Here is a 23,330-nt window from a genome sequence, read left to right on the forward strand (position 1 = left end):
GGATTTGGAACGACACGAGGGTGAGTAATTAATGACAGAATTATTGTTTTTGGGTGAACTTTCCCTTTAATATTTTGTAAGGTAGATGTTAAGTTTAGGTACGGGGTAGGATTAAGGGATATAGAATATGGTCATGCAGAATAAGGCATTAATATGTGCTTTATAAGTACTAATAAACAGCCAATATACTAGTACTATGCATGTTAAGCAACTAGTTAATAGTGAGAATTGGTCCTTAAAATAAATTACCATAAGTTACCATTGTTTTCGCTTAACACCATTTCATTTTAATGTTACCACATGAAACTTTTTAAAGGTATCTGTAGGCTTTTTTTTTTTACATTATACTCTTACCAGTGTGCTGAGTTTGAGTCGACTTCACAGCTTTACCATTAGCTCTCTATTAGATAAGCCTGTTGCAATTTGAGGTATGTCCCAGTGTTCAATCATTTCCCCTGTAGTCATCCGTTCCTTCGCTCATCCAAGAGTGAACTCAGGGTACAGCTGTTAATGGGGTTTCATGAGCCATATGATGTCTTCTAGCAGTGGTTGTCACTGTGAATCTCCAAGCGAAGGGATTTTAAACAGTAAGATTTGCCCACGCCTTCATGAGTTATGGGCTGTCGCCCCACTGTTCAGGGCGTAGAGTGTGTGCAATTTGATATTACGATTTCTCTTGTCTTGTCACTGATATATGTCTGACAGTGTGCATATGTTTGTGTACATTTGTTCAGCCCTTCTAAACAGATACGGGTGTGTGTTTATTTAAGGCTTGGTTTTGTGTGCTCACTTTCATATTCAAATGGTAGCGTAGGCCTTGATTGTCTGCCTGCATGATCATTCCCCGCTAATGATGCCACCACCCAAAGGCACGCGGCAGAATGGCAAAGATGACTCCAGCCTCTAAACTTGTGTTTGTGATGTGAAGTTCAGTCATATTAATCATTCTGTCAGACAATGAGAGCAAGGCGCCCATGGGGTAAAAAGGAGACATGGCCCCCTGAAGCCGAGGGTTTTAGCAGAGTAAAAAGAAAAGAGGGGCTGTGAGCTCTGCGCTTGTTATTATTTATCCAAACTCTGACGCGCTCCGCTCTGACACTGCTGCACTCTACAGGGGCACACGGGTTCTCTTTTAGATGGTTTTAAGTGGGAAATGTACAAGGTGAGGATAGTGCAAGAGCAGCGCATTTAGGAGCTTATTCATCACATTTGTGCTCTGTGTCAGAAAGCCGTCTGCCCCAGAGAGCACGGGAGCGTATGGATTTGGAGGTGTTATGCTTCAAATGAATTGGGCTCTTTGTTCAACTGTGTTACTGAGTCAATAAGTGTGTATACATATACAAAATACATTTACAATATAATACAAAATACTAACTGTAAAAAAATAAGCTTGATAGCTCAAATCATTGTTATATAATCTTTATAAAATTAATTGTCTTTACTGTCACTTTTAATCAATTTAATGAATAAAAATATTAATTAAATTAATTATTATTATTATTATTATTATTTTACCCCCAAATTTTTAGTGTATTACAGTTTCTACAAAAATACAACACAACTGTTTTCAACATTGACAATAATAAGATTTTTTTTTTGTTGTTTTTTTTTGAGCATCAAATCAGGGTATTACAATGATTTCAAAAGGATCATGTAACACTGAAGACTGGAGTAAAGACTGCTGAAAATTTTGCTTTGCCATCACAGGAATAAAATATATTTTAAAATATACATTATTACATTAGAATACAGTTATTTAGAATTGTAATAATATTTCACAATATTAACTTTTACTGTTTTACTGTGTTTTTGATCAAATAAATATCGCCTTGGTGAGCATAAGGGTCTTCTTTAAAAGCATTAACCATGTGAATTACTCCAAACTTTTCACTGTTTTGGGGATTTATTTTTTATTATTTATTTATGTTTTATTTCTTAAACAATGTAAAAGTCTTTATTCCTTTTTGCACTTTTCCATTTTTGAAGTTAATACATCCTGCAAAAATAAAAAAAAAGCAAACAAACACTAGCTTTCTATTTTTTCTATTCTATCTACTTAAATGACTAAATGTAAATAAAGTAATAATAATAATAATAATAATAATAAAAAAAATGAAAATATTGAAGGCATCAGGATAATATGGTTTGTTATATAATTTAGCCAGCTAACTGATGGCATACAGTATTAGCACAATGCTAATAGATTAGCATGATAGCCTGTTTTTTCCCCCTTGACTGGAAAGTTTGGGAGGTTTTACATTTTGAGTTCACTATTTTACATTTACATTTCACATTTCTTTTTAAACCATGCCTGACTCATGAAAAAGGTGAAAATGTGTGCCAGTTGGGTTTACTTTAACCATGTAAGACTTTGATAAAAGAACAGTTTAAGATGTTTATATGACCTTACACATTGTCAAGTTATTGAGCGTATCAGCATGTACTTGTAAACACTCTGTGTCTGTCTTTCTCATTAAGAGTCCAAGAATGTCCCGCTCATTAAAACAAAAGGCTTTGAGCTGATGATGTAGTGCTTTTGTCTCTAGCACCTGTGCTCTGTTTATAATGGGATTCCTCCTATCAACAGCTTACAGATATTATGAATTCATTATTTCTGCAAATCCATCATTGGTATGTTAGCGCTGGTCTAAAATGATTCAGCGAAGCAAATCCATGATAATGTCAAGAGGAATTAATTTTTTTACAGACGGAACAGAATAGGTTTAGTTCTAAAGACGTGACAGATCAAGTTTAGAAAGCAATATGCTCTAATGCCCAGCCAGCATGTTGCAGACCGGATATGCTTTGAATTTGTGCGATCAGCCAGATGTGCTATATATTAAGGTGAGGTTAACATGGCTGTGTATTCCCTAGATGGCAAAGCACGGCTGACAGTTGCTGTAGGAGACGAGATGATTGATTACACCACCCACTCAACATATGGCGATATGTGAGATTTTAGCTCACAGGGTAACCACGGGTAAAAAAGCGATGGCTCATATGTTAAAGAGAGTTGGGAAGATGAATGAAAAATGCCACAATGGATTTCATTCACACAAATCTGCTGAGATACTCTGTGTCTTCTATTAATAATATTATGGTAATTCTCTACGGTAAGAATTTTTCTTGGAAACACTGTTCCCTTTCAGTCGGTCACTCTCGACGTCATGTCGGATGACCGACGAATTGGGATCTCGCTTAGAGAGACCAATCTACTTCGAGTGTATGACATAACAAATTTCATTTTCGTACTTTTAAGATAATCCACCAATATTAGCAAGTGTGATTTATTCTCAATGTGTAGAAATGTATTGGAAATCCTGTATTATTATTTTAGTTTCAAGTCAGTGCTTTCATTTTCAGGACTCATTTTAGAACTGACAGAAAAACTGTTTGTTTTGTGTGCCTCATTTCATTCGGTGTAATCCAAATACTGTGATTTCCGAGCAACAGCAGATCAGGGTGCACTTTGCAGCGATGCAGTCATGCGCTCATGAAGTGCAGAGAATGTACCCAATTGAGCAAGGTTAGGATTAGCAAACACTATTTCAAAAATCATTTCATACTGGGATTGTCAGTGTATTAAGGGATTCACAGTCACATTTACTCTGCATCAGCTGTCAACACAGCACAAAGCAGAATCCGTTAGTTTCATAAACTTACATTTATTTTTAAAGACCCAGTGTAATCATAATTAAAGTTTGCTCGTTTTTAGTCCATGTGTGTTAGCTTTGAGATTATCTGTATGCTAACACACTCTTAAAAGTACAGAGAAAGTAAAGCAATGAAGTAATATAAAATTGACAATCTTTCTCTTCCAGGAAAATGGGTCAAACATATTGATGAACGAGGGACAATCTCTTCTACACTGTTAAAAATATTTGTTTTTAAGTATAAATAAAACAAAGCTTGATGGAGTACATTTTACAAGAAAATACTATTTCAGTCTTTCTTAAATATTTCATACCTAATTCTGTTACTTGCTATTTCTTTGTAATTAATTATGAAATTTTCTAGCAATGTTTTTGTGAAAATTGTTTCTACATTATTTGTGACCATGAACCACAAAACCAGTCATAAGGGTCATTTAAAAAAATAAATAAAATTGAAATACATAATCTGAAAGCTGAATGAATAAGCTTTCCATTCAGGTATGGTTTGTTAGGATAGGACAATATTTAGCTGATATACAACTATTTGAAAATCTGGAATCTGAGGGAGCAAAAAAATCACAAAAAAATCAATTATTGAGAAAATTGCCTTTAAAGCTGTCCAAATGAAGTTCTTAGCAATGCATATTACTAATCAAAAATTTATTTGATATATTTACGGTAGGACATTTACAAAATATCTTCATGGAACACGATCTTGACTTAATATCCTAATGATTTCTGGCATAAAAGAAAAATCGATAATTTTGACCCATACAATGTATTTTTGGCTATTGCTACAAATATTCCCGTGCTACTTATGACTGGTTTTGTGGTCCAGGGTCACATTTCACATTTTAACAATCCATGAATTTGTTGAACAATATCATTCATTCATTTCATTTTTTTCTCTCCCAAACATGACTGTTTCTCACCTTCTGTGTATTTTAGGTATGGTAAACTACAGTGAGGTTACTGGTTATCCACTGGTTCAGCACTGGAAGCTGCGGTCCATTATGTACCATGTGAAGCTCAATCAGTGGACCCTCTCCCAAGGTAAAACACCCTCACTCTTCCATTTACATGCATGACCAAGTGTACAATACATTCAGTTAATTAGGAAGATGTTTCAGGCCAGCTGTACCTTTTTTTTTTTTGGTCTGACAGACTGGAGTGATCTCACTGAGGAGCCCTCACTGTGACAGATCAGTTGTGCTGGGTGGGTAGTGAAGCAAAAATGGTGGTTCTCAGTGCTCTATTGATCCCAGATGGCATGTGTTTAAAACCGGGGAATTTAAAGATGAAGTTTATACCTTTTTGTACTATCCCAGCTTAATATTCAGAGACAACTATAAGTAAGCCATCTGTAGGTTGATTTATTTGTAAACACTGTGGTGCTATCAAAACAGTACTCTGCATTCTGACTCAGCAACATTGACTCAACCAATGGTGTGAGTTTGGGGGCGGGCCTATCTGTTTGGCCGACCAATGGCAGTGGAATATTCAGGGAACCTTTTATTTTTCAATTCTGCGATGGTAGTGGTGCAGAAATGACACACTTCAGCTTCAAGCAAGACAAAAGACAGCATTCGAAGAGGCAGAGTATTATTATAATTATTTTTTGGCCATGTATTTGGACTGTGAGTGACTTCACTTCATTTGTTTAATGAACACAGGATGTTAGATTCCAAGTGCAGTTCTATAAGAAATACTCCATGTTAATGAATGGCCTGAATGGCCTTTAAAATTTGATTTCCTTGCTCTCATATTGCTTGCACCAGTTCCCTCTTTTCTCGTCCCAATACCATTAAAGGATTCCTTTTTCATATGACTGAGAAGTTGAGTTTTTACATTTTCCATTCAGATTTTTACCACTTTTTCCCCTGATGTTTTTGCATCTTCTAACTTGAGGTCAATTTGCAAACCTGGGCATGAAGTTCATGAGAGGAAGTGGAATAATAGAAAATGTATTATTATTGCAAAATTTTATTATTTTATTTATTTATTTATTTAGTTTGTGCAAGATATGAAAACATTGGGCCTCATTCCTGAAACATTCGTAAATATAGGAGTAAATTCTAAATAATGTGTGCATAAAACGGACCTCCGAATTCACAAACACTTTGTACACATCAGATTTGATAGTTAAACATAATGAATTCCAATCATTCGTAAATAGGGCGCTCGTGCACGCTCATTCACAATTAGCATAATCCCCGCCTATGAATTACAGCTAGCAAATTGCTTGTCCAGGAACGCAGTGGAATATTCTGGTCTACTTTCTCAGGTTTGGCTCCAGTATATTGCATAAATGCAAAAAAGACTAATAGGCCATATGCCTAACAATAAATATTCAATAACGTGTGTCCACCAGAGCGTTTTTAGCCAACTGAAAAAAATGTCAGATGCTCTAATTAAAACGGCCAGCTGGTGGCGCTGGAGAACGCTTTGGTGGCACAGCGTTTTTCCAGCTGAGACGCTTTGGTTGCTTTGATTTGAAATATCCACGGCAGTAACGTATACTAGTATCTCATTTTGAAGAATATTACTGAATATAAAAATGCAGTAACCAGCAATATTAACTTCTCTATTGTTATTCAGTTGTTGTACAAGTAGGATGATTGGTCGGTGTAGTATTTGTCCCGCCCCTCCTCCATTGATTGGACAGCTGGGTAAAAAGTGACAGTGACAAGCGCTGCGTTTTATCCAAAGCTAAACAGTTTATCAACTCTCAGCTACAAAAAAAAAATAAAAAATTCCGGCCCAACGACCTTGTAAAATATTAGAATGGCAGTGCATCAAATTCAGTGTCATCAGTTTGCCTAAATGAATACAGAACATTTTACGCACCATTTACACGTGGTAGGGAGCAGGTGTAAATTTCTTTCCTACCAACTAACATTTTGAAAATACGAACATTTTCATGAATTTGAATGTTTACGTCAGAACGGCTTTACGAACGATTTACACAAAAATTTGTTCTGCTCGTGTTTCATGAATGAGGCCCATTGTGTTGAAATATGGGACTGTTCCTCTGTGAATTCTGTGAATACCCACATGAAACGTTTTTATTAAACGAACAACGGTTTGTTAACATGCAAACCAGTTGAGTTCTACTGTCTGATAAAAGTTTCAGAGGTCTTCAGTACTTTTGCAAAAGTACATGCAAACAAGTACTTTATATTCTAAAGTACTGCAGGGAAATGTAAATTCTGTGACTAAAACCTTACATTAAATTTTTTGATGGATATTCTGTGTTGAAAAAAAAAAGCAATAACAATACAAGTTTTTAAAAGGTCAGACATCAGCCTACACAAAAGCACTCAATACCTCTGCAATGCCTTGTTGTTTATCTTTCCCTTGTTTCCCCAGATAACATTTCACACACTGACAGATCATGTTTTCACTCTTTCTCGTCCCACATTCTTTGTTTTGTCATGTGCACTGCAGTATGTGTAACTTTATTGAAAATGGACAATAAAGCCAGTAATAAAGCTTTGACAATAAATCTTTGAACCATTCACACGTATTGTAGCTGCACTGAAAATAAGCATGCAATAATAAAGCTTTGCAATTTTCACAGCTAAACATAGTTTGAATTTTTCTTTTTTCTTTGATCTATAGTGCAGCTTCTGCTTTTAATTAAGATGAATTTAAAGATTGAAGTGAAATGGAATGGAATGTAAAGTTTGATGTGATCTCTCACACAACTAAATGACTCATTCTTTTACCTTTCTTCAGCCTTCAGTTCAGCAATTCATTCACTGGATGGGGCCACTCTGCGCAGTGATTTTGTGTCCATTTTAAAAGAGTTTGGCAACCATTTTATCCAGGAGGCAGTGTATGGCTTTGAGGAATCCTGTACCATATGGTATCCCAACAAGCAAGTTCAGCGCCAGCTGTGGTTGGAGTACCAGGATATCAGCAAAGGTAAGCTATAAATATATATTAATTTAAAAGATTTAATTTGCTGCTTTAGATCATAATATATTGGATCTCATTCACTAATAAGTGCATACAAGTTGCATACTTTGCACAGATGTATGTTTGTTTGTTTGTTTTGTAAATAGTAAGACTTATTTTAAAATTACATATTTTATTTATAATTATAATATTAATAATAATTTGACTTCTGTAACGGTTGCTTGTTTATTTCATAGTAGTAGTAGTAGTAGTTGTTGTAGTAGTAATAGAAATAAAAAAGTGACTCGACAATATTTATTTTTAAATATATTTAATTATTATTTGAGTTTTAAATATTATCCTAAATATAGAACAAATGTGTTACCTTATTGATAAATCATGTTTTCTGCATGAACGCATTGGTTTTACCCATAGTTAGTAAATTAGAACTAATGTTTTTATTCTTTGTGATGCACCATTTTATTTTATGAGGAGATAAACCATTCAATTTTATGAGGAGATAAACAGAGCAAAAATATTTTGCCTGTCCATAAATTCTGCAAAGGTAAATAATTTAATATTTATACATGGCTAAATAAATAATAATAACAATTTAAAAAAATAAACTATTGTCTAGTTGTCTAGACAATAGTTGACAATAAACTATTCTCTGCACATACTGTAGGAGTTTGGCCCGGTGCACCCAAAGTTTGGTTTTGTCGTAATGTAACGTCCATTTTGGAGAGGATGTGGACAGGAGCTGAGGAAGTAAAACTCAACACAGCCCTTGGGAGGTTGGTCACATCTGTTCAGCCAATAAAAGGGGGCAAGGGCAGATGTGAGAAGGCTGGCTGACTGACTAAAGCTGAATGCAGGCCAGCGCTGCTCCGTACTCAGGAGGCCCCTGGGCAGGCTCACCTAGTGTTTATGCTTCAGCTCCACTCAGCTGAGCCCATATATATGTACAAGGTCAGTTAGGACGGAACTTATTTGGAAAGACAACAAAAGTGTGACGCTAACAGACGAAGAATCACTAGAGATCAGCTAGACGGTCTATAGAGTGACTCAGCCAAGGATGGTTCGGTTTCTTTCTATGCTTATGGCTAGTTTATCGACAATGCTTTGGGCATTCATGAAATAGCAGCGCTGTGAACATGAAAAAGTGCATTGTGATCCACACAGACATTTCTTCGGGAAATAGGCACCAAGGTCATCCGACAAGGCATAGAGGCCTCAGTCTGTACTCTTCTATTTTCAATGAAAACTTAAGGTGAAAGAGATGAGAACAAGGCAAATGAGAGCAAAATGAAAGCTGTGGGTGCTCTGCAGTTTGATAATCAAACACTCATTTGTGTGTCATTTGTGCAAGTGTCTTTTGTTGGGGTTAGAAAATCTATATCTGAGGTGCCTGTGAGTACTCCATGTTCTGCTAAAAGCATTTCGTGTTAAAGGCCAAGTGACAGCAGTAATGATCTTTCTTGAAAAGACCAACATATGTGATCAAATTTGTCAGGTCAAACGATCACTCAGAAGAAGAGGTTTTTAAATAGATTATTCCAAGAACAAATTATATGAGATTTGCAATACACATTCATTAAATAGGTTGTTTGATTGTTTGTTTATTTTAGGGCCGTCAAAAATAACGTGTTTATTTCTGAGATTAATATTTTTTGTTTAATGCATTGAAAATAATTAATGCAATTAACACAGCAACTGTATTTTCCCTTGCTGAAGGGTATTTTGCTGAACCAAAATATGTTTTTGGTTTTATGTATATATATATATATATATATATATATATATATTTTTTTTTTTTTTTTTTTACTGTTTTGTAACAACACACTATATTAAAGGCACAGCTAAATGTGACATTTATTATAATGGATTTATGTGAAGATTGTTTTTGGTTCATTTAAATGAAAAGTTATTTTTTCAATGTTTTGTAAAACTGTAACCCTATTAAATGTTTAAAATGATGGCACAAATTTTATTGTAATGTTGAATGAATAGACGTCTTTATTTTATTCTCAGAAATTGATTTGAAAAAAATAATCCATTTAACAGAAGCCTTAATATTGGTATTTGTGATACTTGCCTTCATTCATAGTACATAGTATATAAGATACCATAAAAAAAACTTTCAAATATACCATCATTATGTAATTTTTACATTTAATTTGGAGATTCAGTGTATGGAAGCCCATTTCCTCCACTGAATAAAACATTAAAAAGGTAATTGCCACTTTTTATCTCACAATTCTGACTTTTTTCCTCACAATTGCGAGTTTGTGACTTTTTTCCTCAGAATTGCCTGATACAAACTCTCAATTCTGACTTTTTTTCTCAGAATTGTGAGTCAGAATTGTGAGATATAAAGTCAGAATTAGGGGATATAATCTCGCAATTGCTAAAAATAGTCAGAATTGCGAGATATAAACTTTTTTCTCACAATTGTGAATTTTTATCTCACAATTCTGACTTTTTTCTCAGAATTGTGAGATTTAAACTCGCAATTGTGAGTTATAAAGTCCAGTTCTGAGTAGAAAAAAAGACTGATATGTTCTCAGAAATGCAAATTTATATCTCACAATTATGACTTTACTTACAATTGCGAGTTTATATCACACAGTTCTGACTTAATTTCTCAGAATTGCGAGTTTACATCTCGCAATTCTGACTTTATAACTTGCAATTGCGAGTTTTTGTCATGCAATTCTGAGAAAAAAGTTAGAATTTCCATTTTATATCTGGCGATTCTGACTTCATTTCTCACAATTGCGAGTTTATATCTCACAATTCTGAGAAAAAAAGTAAGAATTGCGAGTTTGTGTCAGGCAGTTCTGAGAAAAAAGTCAGAATTGTGAGATGTAAACTCGCAATTGTGAAAAAAAAAGACAGAATTGTGAGATAAAAGTTGCAATTACCTTTTTATTTTTTTATTTTTTTATTTTTTATTCAGTGGCGGAAACGGGCTTCCATATCAGTGTAAAAATAGATTTATGATTACAAATTTTAATGTTAGGTGTGATTAATCATGAATAATTACAGAAAAATGTGTAATTAATTTGTTATTTTTTTAATTGATTGACAGCACTTTATTTATTTATCTATTTCCTCTCAGAACTCAATTTCTGATTTATATATTCTTCTCAGAACTCAGTGAATTACTAACATTAACCTGTGCTTTGTCGTCCTAGGTTATCCTACTTGGTGACTTTAACATCCAAGTTGATACTGTCTGCTCTAATACTACTCAAATAATGACTGTACTGGACTGCTTTGATCTTATTCAGAATGTAAATTTTCCCACCCACACTCATGGTCATACATTTGATCTGGTCTGTACATCTGGTTTGAATAATATCTCTGTCAACGGTCTGGCTATTCCTATCTCTGACCACAAGCTTATTACTTTTGACTTTACATTAATCTTTCCAGCCAAATGCACTGATAACCATATCATTTTGTCATGTAAATGCTGTTGATATCAATGCATTCTCTGCTTCTGTTGCTTCCTCTGCTATTCTTGAAGTTTTAAATTTTACCTGTCCATCTATGATTTATGATATGTACCATTCTCTTATTGCTAACATCTTAGATGAGTATGCTCCAATTAGGACCAGGCCTGTTGTCCCATGTCTCACTCCTCTCCAAAATGTAGACAGCATGAATATATCTTCAGGAAAACGGGTCTAACTGTCTATTTTCTTGTTTATTCTGACTATATTAAGTACTATAAAACTGCCTCGAACGCAGCCCACTCTTCTTATATCTCCAGCATCATTAACAAAGCTAATAATATAGGCCTAAGGCACTATTTAGCATGGTAAACAAACTAATCCAGGCACCAAACCATAGTATCAGCCAACATGAATCGGATGATTCTTGCACCACTTTTAGAGAAAGTTGGATGCTTTATGTGAGACCTTTGGTGAGGAACTGACTATTTGAGAAACTCAGCTTACCCAAACTCAGTCTATCCAGTCATTATTTTTACCTTGACAAATCTACCTCTAATTACCGATTTAATACAGAAATCGAATTCCTACCGACTAGACCCTGCACCTGCTTTCCTCCTGAAACACTGTACCTCAGTTATTTCGGACCCTATCTTACACCTCATCAACATGTCTTTTATTTCTTCCACTGTTCCTATTTTACTCAAGACTGCTGCTGTTACCCCTATTCTCAGAAAAACTAATTTGGATCCTGCAAATTTATCTAACTACCGTCCAATTTCTAACTTGCCATTTGTATAAAAAATTATGGAAAAGGCTGTTGTCTCTTAGCTGCAGTCATTTCTAGCCCACAACAATCTCTTTGATATTTTTCAGTCTGGTTTCCGCTTACAGCAAAGTACGGAAACTGCTCTAGTAAAGGTCGTCAATGATCTTTTACTCTCTGGTGACTTAGACAGTTTGTCAATTCTTTTATTACTTGACCTCAGCTCAGCTTTCGATACTGTTTGTCATAAGATATTATTCTCTCGCCTTGCAGAGTTTGGCATCTCAGGCTCTGCATTATCCTGGTTCTCCTCATATCTAACAGATAGGCAATACTACATCTCACTGCACAATTCCAAATCTCTCACTGTCTCACTCAAACAGGGTGTTCCTCAGGGTTCAGTTCTCGGACCATTATTATTCATCATCTACATTCAGCCTCTTGGCCAAATAATTAGTCGCCATGGTTTTAACTATCACTGTTACGCTGATGACATCCAGATATATACTGCTTGTCAGCCAGATTCTACCCATTTGATGGCCTCCTTATCTTCATGTGTCAGTGATTTAAAAAACTGGCTACACTCTAATTTTCTTAGCTTGAACTTGAGTAAAACAGAAATCTTAATAATTGGTCCACCGTCTATAATAAAAAATAAAACTAATTTTTCTAGTTTTTATATTGACGCTATTTCTATTTTTCCATCTGCTACTGTTAGAAGTTTAGGTATCATTCTAGACCCATCACTGACCCTGGATGCCTACATTAGCAAACTCTCCAAAGCTGCTTTCTTCCAACTATGTCGAATTGTGCAACCTTTCCTCAGTAGAAAAGATGTGGAATCATTAGTGCATGCAGAATGTATGCGCAATACAAAATTTTTCTGCTCACCTATAAGGCACTCAATGGTCTTGCTCCCTCCTATCTTTCTGACCTTCTCTCTTCATATATTCCTTCTCTCTCACTTCGGTCTTCTAGTTCAGATCTTCTTTGTGTGCCTAGGTTCTGCTTATCTTCAATGGGCGGCAGGTCCTTTTCTGTCACGGCACCCAAACTTTGGAACTCGCTCCCCTTGGCACTCAGAACAGTTACCACTTTCAGTGAATTTAAGTCAAAGCTTAATACATATTTGTTTAATCAACACTATCACTAAATAGCATTGTGTATTTGTCCCATATGTATTCTTTCCTATGTCCTTATTACTTAATTTGTGTTATATGAAACTGCATTATTTGTGACTGGATTGGGCAAATGTCCAAGTCATTGTATTCTTTTCTATGTCTCTATTACTTAAATTGTGTTATATGCAACTGCATTATTTGTGACTGGATTGGGCAAATGTCCACTTAATTGTTACTTTGTAATGAGTTTTTGTTGTATTGGTGTACCTTGTAAAGCATCCTTGAGCCTAGGAAAGGCGCTATATAAATTAAACATATTTATTTATTTATTTAAATTTGGGTAGAAATATTTGAGAAATGCATTACAATTTCTTGTAATATGCAGAGACAATTACGATATATATATATATATATATATATATATATGTGCTGGTGTCTCCACAAAGCTTCTTAACTATCTTAACCAGCAAGACTAACTTGGTTGACTTTGTTCACCATCTCAGCACTATCAAGCATAGATCAGCCTGGACAAGTATGGGAATATATGCTAGTCTTTTCAGCAGGGGAGAATAAGTTGTGCATTAGTGTTCCTCTAATTTTTCATTTAGCTAGCAGTTTATGCAAAGCAACTTTGGACAGTACACTTATTATTACACTGGAGCAAGCTGAGGTTAAGTGCCTTGCTTAAGGCCACAATGGTGATTGTTCAGGGATCAACCATTTTGGGATTTGTACCTACAGGAGAAAAAAAAGCACGCTTTTATGATATTCACATTTATTCTGCAACATTTTGATCTTCATGAGATACACATTAACATCCAAACATTCTATTAAATACGTTTAACCACTAATTAGGCAGTCATATAAAAGACAAGTGGCAATTAGCTGCACTTCATGTTTACAAGTGTTAAACTGGCAATAAAGACCAAATACTGTACATGTCCAACCCATCCATCATAAGAAACTAGAAGAAGTTTTTCAACTTTACACACTGGAAGCCAGCTAAATTTTCCGTAGACGTGTCACAATTAAAGCCTTTTTTTGTGCTTTGGTCAGATAGCATCCTGATACAAGTAAGTAAGTAATGATGATTGATGTACTTTATAATATAATATAATATAATATAATATAATATAATATAATATAATATCTTTCCTAAATTGAAAATAATTTGACCCTTATCACTGGCACATCTTCAACTCAATATCTCTTCCTCATAATATCTTCAGTGAATTCTTTTCAAACACCCTCTTAATGTTCATGACCTTGTTGTAAGAGCCTATTTATCTTTAGAACAAATCTACTCACTTTCTGCCATCTATCCCATCCGGTAATTATAGGTGCGGTCAATGCTCTCAGTGTAACTTAACCTCAAAATATAATTCATTCTGTCATCCACACTCAGGTAAAGTGTTTAAGATCAAAGATATCCCCGCGCTATCTCATCTGTATGATAAAAAGTCCTTGTGAACACAAAGTAGATCACAGTTTATTTTGAGGTTCAATTCTCGTTATTAACAAACCATTAACTATGACTTTTGCCTCAATAAACGAGTAATTTGCTACTTATTAATGGTTAGTAAGGTAGTTGTTAAATGTAGGTATTGCGTAGGATTAGGGATGTAGAATATGGTCATGCAGTATATGTGCTTTATGCGTGCTAATAAACAACCAATATGTTAATAATAGGCATGCTAATAAGCAACTAGTTAATAGTGAGAAATGTTCCAAATACTAAAGTGTTACCCAAAGTACTTTAAAAACACAAATCACAGAACTTTGAGGCAGTATATATAAAAGTGACAGGAAGCCTCTGTATATACACACAGTCCCTTAAAAGGGACGGTTCGTCCAAAAATAAAAGTTGTCATTATTTATTCACCTTCACATGTGTTCCCAACCAGTATTTGTTTATTTTTCCTTTGGAACACTAAAGAAGATATTTTGAAAAATGGGGTCCAGTGTTGTCTGTACTTCAAAGCATTTTCTTTGAAAAGTGGTAAAAGGTAAAATAATATGTGTATGTTAATGAGTGCCTGATGAAGATACGCTGCATGGAACCCAATTCTACGCCACCTTAGGCTTTTCTCGAATTTCCAAGTAGCCCAAAGCATTCAAATATAAATTGAATAACTTTTTAAATGCTTACAGTTTTGTTGAAACAGCCATTCCAAGCCATCCGTCTTCACATTGGTAGTTTTTGTATCTTAGGTAAAGTCAGATAAATAATAGCACTCCCCTCGCTGCGGTTTCAGCCTAATAACTCCAACACCATGGTCTCCCTTGGTCGAAATGGCCACTTTGCCTTCTTTCCAAGGACATCACCTTGCAGTTCACAAGAACGTTAGCTCTTCTGACGGATGACTTTAAATCAGTTTTCCTGCCTACCTGAAAACTCCCATTATTCTTCATTTTGCTAGCCTCTGACATGGCCACGGACACTATCACAGCATTAAATGTAGCAGTGTGAACAGCTTTTTTTTTAAATATGAATTGGTTTTTGAAGCATTTCTTTTTTTTTTTTCATTTCATGTCATTCAATGACATTTACATTTGGGTGCCATAAATTAGTGGCGATTTGTGATCATGACCCCCTGAGTCCATGTCAGCGTTTCTGAGAAAGCAGGTGAATGCAGTTGCTGGGCAGGTGTTTGTGGACTGCTGTGAGGTGGAGAACAGATGCAGGGCATGGTTTTAATAGCCCCCTGTGACTCAGCTAAATGTCCTGCTCTTTGGGTATGGGTAATGAGCTCTCTGGAGACTCGGCTGGTAAACCATTTGTACCCTTGCCCCAAATAGCACAAACCTTTCCGGAGCTGAAGTGTGCCACCTAATCATTTTTGAATGTTTGGGGGGAAACGTCGACCACACAGCTTATGAATATTCACAGACTGGCTGAAAGACATGAAAATGTTGGAATGATGCCTCAGCAAAAAAAAACAAAAAAAAACATATGAAACACAAATTCAGATGGGAATGTCACTGTTTTTCAAACTTTTATGAAATGTGTTACTTCTATGAGTTTTTATTATTGTGTTTTATTATAATTTTATTATATATAACTTTTGAGAGTTGAAAATATATCTATTTTTTCTTTCCCCCTTGTGTGAGGAAGAGTTTTTGTGTGTAAGGTTAGCATTCATTTCGCTTTGAATTTGAAGAGGCAAATTGAAATCTGTGCATCATACCAGCAAATGGAGCATTTATCCAGTTCTAAATGTCATTTTTAATAAACAGTAAGTCTTTTAGATTAGGACTCCCTCTCTTTTGAATTAGATCTTCTGTTATAATGTGCACTCGACTGATACAAGCACTGCTGTATACTTTATAGTGTCCACAAGAGAAGAATGAACTGAGGCTATTTGTTTGTTTATCAGTGAATGTACACCCTGACTGCAGCACCGCACAAGAGCAGATTAAAAGAGCCATTGAGAAATTAATTTGTACGTTTTTAATGCATCTTTTGTTTTGAAAATTAAAAAAAAACAAAAAAAAACAGAGAGTACAGTTTACAGATCAGATTGATTTTCTCCAAACGTTTATGTCGAATAAGTATTTAAACTTTATTGCAGTGTCTCCTCCAATACTCTTGTAAGATTCACTGAGATATACCTGTAAAATGGCTTTTTGGGGATCAGCAATACTAAGCGTATAAGATATGACTTGATGATCAATACATTATTGATAGCAGGACCAACTCAACATCATAAAATTCTGAATTCAAGAGATGAAATATAGATTTTACAGACAAGCTGTGCTGAAAACAGGGCACAAAAAGACACAAGAATAGTTTTTCTGACAGCCATGCTCCCACCTCCATCTCCTACACAACTCGTACTGTATGCTCTTTCTTGCAAAATCTGCAACCCAACATGATCTCTCTCTTACTTTCTCTCACTCTCATCCTCTCTTTTTTCTCTCACTCTCATCCTTCTCCCATTACATGCCCTGTATGACAGCGAGGTGGGAGGGTAACGGCCGAGCACGACCCACCACTGCAGTGGGCACTAGTGCCTGAGGGTGTAGGATTGAGAGAGGGGAGAAAGGGATCAGGAAACCTGGGTAAGAAAGAGATTCTTACCCACTGCCTGAGGATGTGTTTCACAGTGGGTGAGATGTGTGCAAGGAAGAGAAAACAATGTTTGGTATTATATAATATATGGATATACACTACCGGTCAAAAGGAAGAAATACCTTTTTAATGTTTTTGAAAGAAGTCTCACCAATGCTATGTTCACCAATGCTATAATATTGTGTAAATATTTGCATAAAGAATCTTTTTCAATATAAAGCACCAAAAGTGTTTTCAACATTAATAATAAGAACCATTATAATCAATTTAGCACCGATAATAATTAATAATAACTGAGCAGCAAATCAGCATGTTAGAATGATTTCTAAAAAAAAATCATGTGACATGAAAGACTGAAAAAATGGCTGATGGAAACTTAGCTTTGCCATCAGAGAAATAAATTACATTTATTTCTTACAGGTAATTATTTTAAATTACATTTATTATACTGATGTATTATACTGTATTTTTGTACTAATAAAAGCAGCCTTGGTAAGCATGAGATACTTTTTTAAAAACATTCAAAAAAATAAAAAATCCCTTTATTATTCCGAACATTTGACCATTGGTCTATTATCCATTAGTTATATTATAAATCATTGTATTTTTTTGTTTTGTTTCTTTTGTGATTAGTACTGTGGAATAAGTTTTGTCAAATATCTTCATTGCAAGACTATTAAATAAAATGTTATAGTATCAGTATATATATACAGTATATATATATATATATATGATGGTATGGGCTGAACTGTATACACAGAGAGGGAGAGAAAGAGAGAGCAAGCTGATTAAAAGATTGAAAGAGTGTAGAGCTGCTCTTTTGGCCTGAGTTGCCATAGAAGAGCTCCCTGGAGCTGCACCTCTGCAGGGCAGGAGCTCAATGCCTGCAGTGGTGCAGGAGCTTGATGAATGAGCTCTGGGTGCTCTGCTGTAAAACAGTTAAAATCAAAGGGAAGCAGATGTCTTCTCTCACTGAATATCTTCATTGGGGGTTACAGAATATTACAATTCGGAAATCAGTTGGGTTCAGTAGTGGTCTCAGATTTGTGACTTCTCATACAAAATTGTAAGGCTGATATCAATGCGTTGCAACAGCAAGTTCACATTAGGCGAGCTGGGTCATCGTAAAGACAGAACGGAACAAATTTCTGTGTACATCATGCATAAAACCATTTGTGTGTAAATTGTTCCATTAAACTGAATGCGACTATTTAGGTATGAATGGATTAATGAGCGGTGATTCATGAAGCTGATTCACATAGAAATTTGTTCTGCTTATGTTTCATGAATATGGTTGGCAGAATGGAAATTTTCGACCTCAGAATAATCATAGTAGTCATGTCCTGTGTATTAGGTTAGTGTACATGCTCCATGGCGCTTGCACAGGTGATGCATGTTCGAGTCTTGACTGTTGCAGCACCCCAAAAAACCCATAAATTCTTAGGTGTGTTTGCGGATACATTCATATATAATACTTTGGCTTCACATTTTCAGCTAAGTTATGAAAAAGCATTTTTATGGAGAGAAGAAGAGAGAAAGGACAGGAAATGATAAATGATGAGAGGAGGAGAGAAAGAGATCAGTGAATGTCAGAAGCTGTGGACCCGTATGAGAACCACAAAGAGGCATATTTTCCTCAGTTCTTCAGCTCCTGAGGCTTCAAGACACACATTGTAAGTCCTTTTTCTGTGTGTCAGTCAATGATCAATCTTGATATTGCCCTTATCTGGGAATGAGAGCGCACAGAGCTAAACTACAGCTAAATATAAATCTGCCGCGTTCCTGATGACTTAATCGACCTTAGGGAGAAGCATTTCAGCCATGAGATCATCACTAGCTTCAGGCTTAAAGAATCTGAACATCTTAAATCTCCACTCATGCTTGTTTTGTGTGATATTTGTCAACATTTTGGCCCTTTTTAAGAAACAAAGTTGATGAAAAATCCCTTTTTTATCCGTAAAGACCAGTGGACCAGTGATGGTATTACATTTTATAAGATTTAAACCACAAGAAAAGATCAGAGTAGTTCTGAATGAGGAGGTCGTTCCCAAAAGAAAACTTTGGTAATTGTATTCCAAGCCATGGATTTTTTTTGACATCCCCTATTTCCCCGTTGATCTTGTTAGTGCTCCTGAAGAGCAGAGAGAAGTGGACCGAGGTTTGGTGAAGGAGCATTAGTTAGAGGTCCTAACCTTTAGCCAGAGATAATTCAGATTGTCCTTCAACTGAGGAGCAAAACCGCCTAGAGCCCTCTGGATCTCTCTCGAAACGTGCAAAGAACAGATTTGTCCTTGGCTTTTGAATTCATGTATTGCTGAATTTATGATCACCCAGTTTCTCCTCTCTCTCAGTCTAGTTAATGTAGATGAGCAAATGAGCCACAGAACAAATTTTCAGTCTTGTTTTGACTGTTAGACCACAGATGGTATATGGGCTTCACTCCAAATCACACTTTTAAGAAATATGGAGATTTAACAAGATTCCCCGAACTTTAGGATGACTCGGCATCATGAATCGATGACGCAGACATCACAAATACAGAATCTTTAGAAATACATAATCTTGTTTTGAGTGTGACTTATTTTATTTTATTATTTTATTTTTATGCTTAATAGGTAGACATTTCAGCAATAACATATTGTTTTATTTTAGATTGTAATTGGCTGTACAGTAAGTCATGTTTGGTTTTTACTTGCCTTTGTTTGCATACAGAAATTGTGTGAATGTATTTAAGGCATATTTATTCATTATTATTTATTTATTCTGGCAGCACTTATTTTAATTAGATTTCAAATAATTTAAGCTATAATATTCATCTACACCACAGTGTGGTGTGGAAAAACATTCTTCTATATTGAAGCAAAGGAGGAATAAATTCATCTTTTTATAGTTTCTACATAGTATATTAACTGCTGTTTTTGAGCTAGAAAAATCTACCGTGTGTGGTGTGGTGTGGTGCGGTTGTGAGTGTGTCCATTTTTCAAACAGATACTCATGCATTATGGACTTTGCAAATTAATAGGCTGTTTGTGTGTGTGTGTGCGTGCGTGCGTGCGTGCGTGCGTGCGTGCGTGTGTGTGTGTGTGCGTGTGTGTGCGTGTGCGATCCTGTGCATGTTTATGTCGGGATGCTTGATTTGCTGTGCTAAATGAAGAGTGATGAGCAAAGTGTGCGAGGCTTTTTATCAAGGCCACTAGTACTTTGAAGTGTGTCTTATCAACACAATCCAGTGCTGTGATTGGCTGACACTGATCCATAGTTCACCGGTTCAACCATTGCACTGTGAAAATGGATTTACATTGGCATTCTTCTGCTCCTGTAGGCAAAAAGATGCTTTAAAATGTGTGAAATAAGACAGTATTGAAAAGTAAGATTAAAGAGCCAGAGATTGCACAAAACAAATAATTTATTTAATCCATTGCTACTCTGCTAATTGATGAAAGACATGGCTTTAAAAAACTACTTTTTTTTCTTCTTTTGTCTTGCTACATTTCAGAAACTTTTTCTTCCTGTCAAGGAGTTTATATCTCTGCGGAGATTTTGGATTGTTTTATTTTTATCTAATTGTTTTACTTTCTTTGCAATAACAGGTCAAATATGTGAAAACCGATTCATATTTATGACATAAAAAGTAATACATATAAAGTTGAAATGCTGACATAAAATATAAATTCTTGTTAAAAAGTCAATTATGACAAAAAATGACATATTAAGTCAAAATTATGACATGAAAAAACATAAATATGACAAATCATAATTATGACAAGTCATATTTATGGGATTAAACAAATAAATTATGATAATTTCATAATTGTGTGTGTATGTGTGTGTGTGTGTGGGGGGGGGGGGCAATGTGAAAAGTCACATTTCTATATATATTTTTTTCTCAGAATTTTGTCTTTATGCCATAATTTCACACCTGAATTTGATAATTTTTCACTTTTTATGTCAGTTGTATATCTTTGTCATAGTTTTGACTTTTTATGGCATAATTTCAACTTTTTTGACATTGTGACTTGTGTCATAATATTCACATTTCATCACAAATCATCTTAAATATGGCTATGTACATCATGCACGGTGTCATGGAAATGGGCTTTCATAACATAATTCTTGTAAGTACAGCAGCATTTCTATTATGATGGGAAAGTAGTCAAACTATAACTTTAGGTTTTCCTAAAGTCCTTTCCCATAAAAAGAAAAAGAAAAAAAGACAGACAAAAATTGTTTTGAAGTAACTTATTTACTATCGCAAATGCAGCTGCAAAGGCGACTCATATTGGCTTGATTGATAATCAGCAGCTTTAAAGAACAGAGACGAGCAGCACCATTTAAGTTCAAAAGAGTTAAGGAGAACAGTCTCAAAAATAATTACATCATATGCCAAACATATAAATTGCATCAGGAAACAAGACCTGTGGCTACAAGATGACTCTTGCTGAGTTCAACAGAAGGACACTACACCAGATAGCTGCTAAATGTCACTGTAGCCTTCGAATTTCTACAAATTCAATCAGCAACTTTGTGACCTTGTCTTAAAAACTACATTGTGATCTAGAATTTATGGCAGTGCTGCCATTCAGAAACCTCTTGACTCTGAGGCCAAATCGTGAAATCGCATAACCTGACTCAAACCTGGACCCAAATGGAAAATGTAACATGGTCTGATAGGTCATCTTTCACATGCTTTCCAACATCTGGACTGGTTTATGTGCAGAGGAAGCCAAAAGATGCCCACAATTACCAACTGTTACACATGGTGGGGGATCTGTAATGGTATCGCCAGCCAACTCAAGGGAGTCCTTTGCTCCAGTAATTGGTTTGCATGGCTGTACGGCATAACGGCAATGCTCACATAAGGCCATCTCAAGGAACAATGTGCAAGCTGTAAACAGCATTCTCATCTTGGTGGTCCCATGAAATATGCCCCCATATAAGTTCATGAGTGGTTTAATCAATGCTAGGATGCAGTCAGACACATTCAAGCTGTTCAAAATATGATTTAATATAGCATACGGTGTTTTCACAGTGCAAAAGATTTGAAACACTGTATAAAAAATTATTGTGTAAATGATATAGCATCATTATGATGATTAAATAGATGATTATTTCAAGGGAGACCTTTGAAACCAGTGATAAATCGGAGATTAGGTACAGAATGCTAATAGAGGTTAAAGGGAAGTTTGATGTTCGATGTTTGGAGCTGATGATCACAATCGTGTCAGAAAGGTCCAGCCTCCCGGCAGATCTCTGCTAATTTAATCATAATGAGCGCCACTGATTCTTCTTTCCAAATTAACCAGGGGATTTATATCTTTGTGTCTGACTTAAGCCACCTAATGGATGGCCTAATTAATACAGAGCAATAAAAACAGGACTGCAACTGGCAGTGAGCAGTAGTCGCTGAGGAAAAAGAGGGGAAAAAAGTGGAAGAAATGAAAGATCAAGAAAGATTTTTTTTTTTTTTGTTTCACCTTCATTTTGTGCTTAGATGCAGCTAAATTGCCCTCTTCTGTTCATTGTCGGTACTGCAGCCTCATTTAGTAATGGGACAGTTCGAATGCGCTTCAGGTGACACTGTCCAGTCCCAGCATCCCATTTTTAGAACCTCTGTTATGTCAGAATATGCTTAAATAATCATTCGGATGGCATAATAATTATACCTGGAATTTCTAAAATGCAGTTGCACTAGTCCATAACACCCTACTGACTTCATGCTTCCGTCCTACAGCCTGCATTTGCATACATGTGAGCATTTTTGTGTGGGGGGGATGTGCATGTGTCAAAGCATTGATCAGCTTCAGTACCAGCCAACACACAGCTGGTGTTAATGGCCGGGTGAGAGTGGGTGTCATATTTCAGAGCTCAGGGTGATGCCAGCTGATTTCATTAGATCTAGTGATAGAGCACACCCATCACTTTCACTGCCAATCTCTGCTTTCTGACAGATAGCTGTCAGCTGCAAAAAGCCGTGGGGTCTTTGATGACATTGTGACTCAGCTGATTACCTAATTATGTGTTATGCAAAAATGTAAATTGCGTTCTTGCAAATCTGGTATTTGAAAGATGTGATGTGTATTTAGTTTGCTTGATGGGATAGTTCACAGAAAATGAAAAGTTCATCATTTACTCACCATCATGTTGTTGCAAACCTGTATGACTTGCATATTTGGAGGAGAGAAGATCCTTACCTGAATGTTTATGCTGCTGTTTTCCATACAGTGAAAGTGGATTGTTACCAGAAGCTTCAAAAATGATAAAAAGCTAAATAATTCATAAGGCCATTTTACGTCTTCTGAAAACATATACTAGCTTTATCCGAGGAACAGATTGAAATTGAAGTTTTTCACTAATATATAT

The 23,330-nt window shown here is 35.5% G+C and overlaps 1 protein-coding gene across 3 annotated transcripts in view; it reads left to right on the forward strand.

Annotated features, from left to right (window-relative positions):
- astn1 (astrotactin 1) overlaps positions 1 to 23,330 on the forward strand; it is a 267,140-nt gene that overhangs the window by 168,497 nt on the left and 75,313 nt on the right. For all 3 annotated transcript variants that reach the window (XM_016446854.1, XM_016446855.1, XM_016446856.1), the window contains 2 exons: positions 4,602 to 4,706; positions 7,392 to 7,580. In XM_016446854.1, the coding sequence (XP_016302340.1) occupies positions 4,602 to 4,706; positions 7,392 to 7,580 (294 nt within the window). The remainder of the gene's footprint in view (positions 1 to 4,601; positions 4,707 to 7,391; positions 7,581 to 23,330) is intronic.

Source organism: Sinocyclocheilus anshuiensis, unplaced genomic scaffold (genome assembly GCF_001515605.1).
Source record: "Sinocyclocheilus anshuiensis isolate Anshui unplaced genomic scaffold, SAMN03320099.WGS_v1.1 scaffold375, whole genome shotgun sequence".
Taxonomy (NCBI): domain Eukaryota; kingdom Metazoa; phylum Chordata; class Actinopteri; order Cypriniformes; family Cyprinidae; genus Sinocyclocheilus; species Sinocyclocheilus anshuiensis.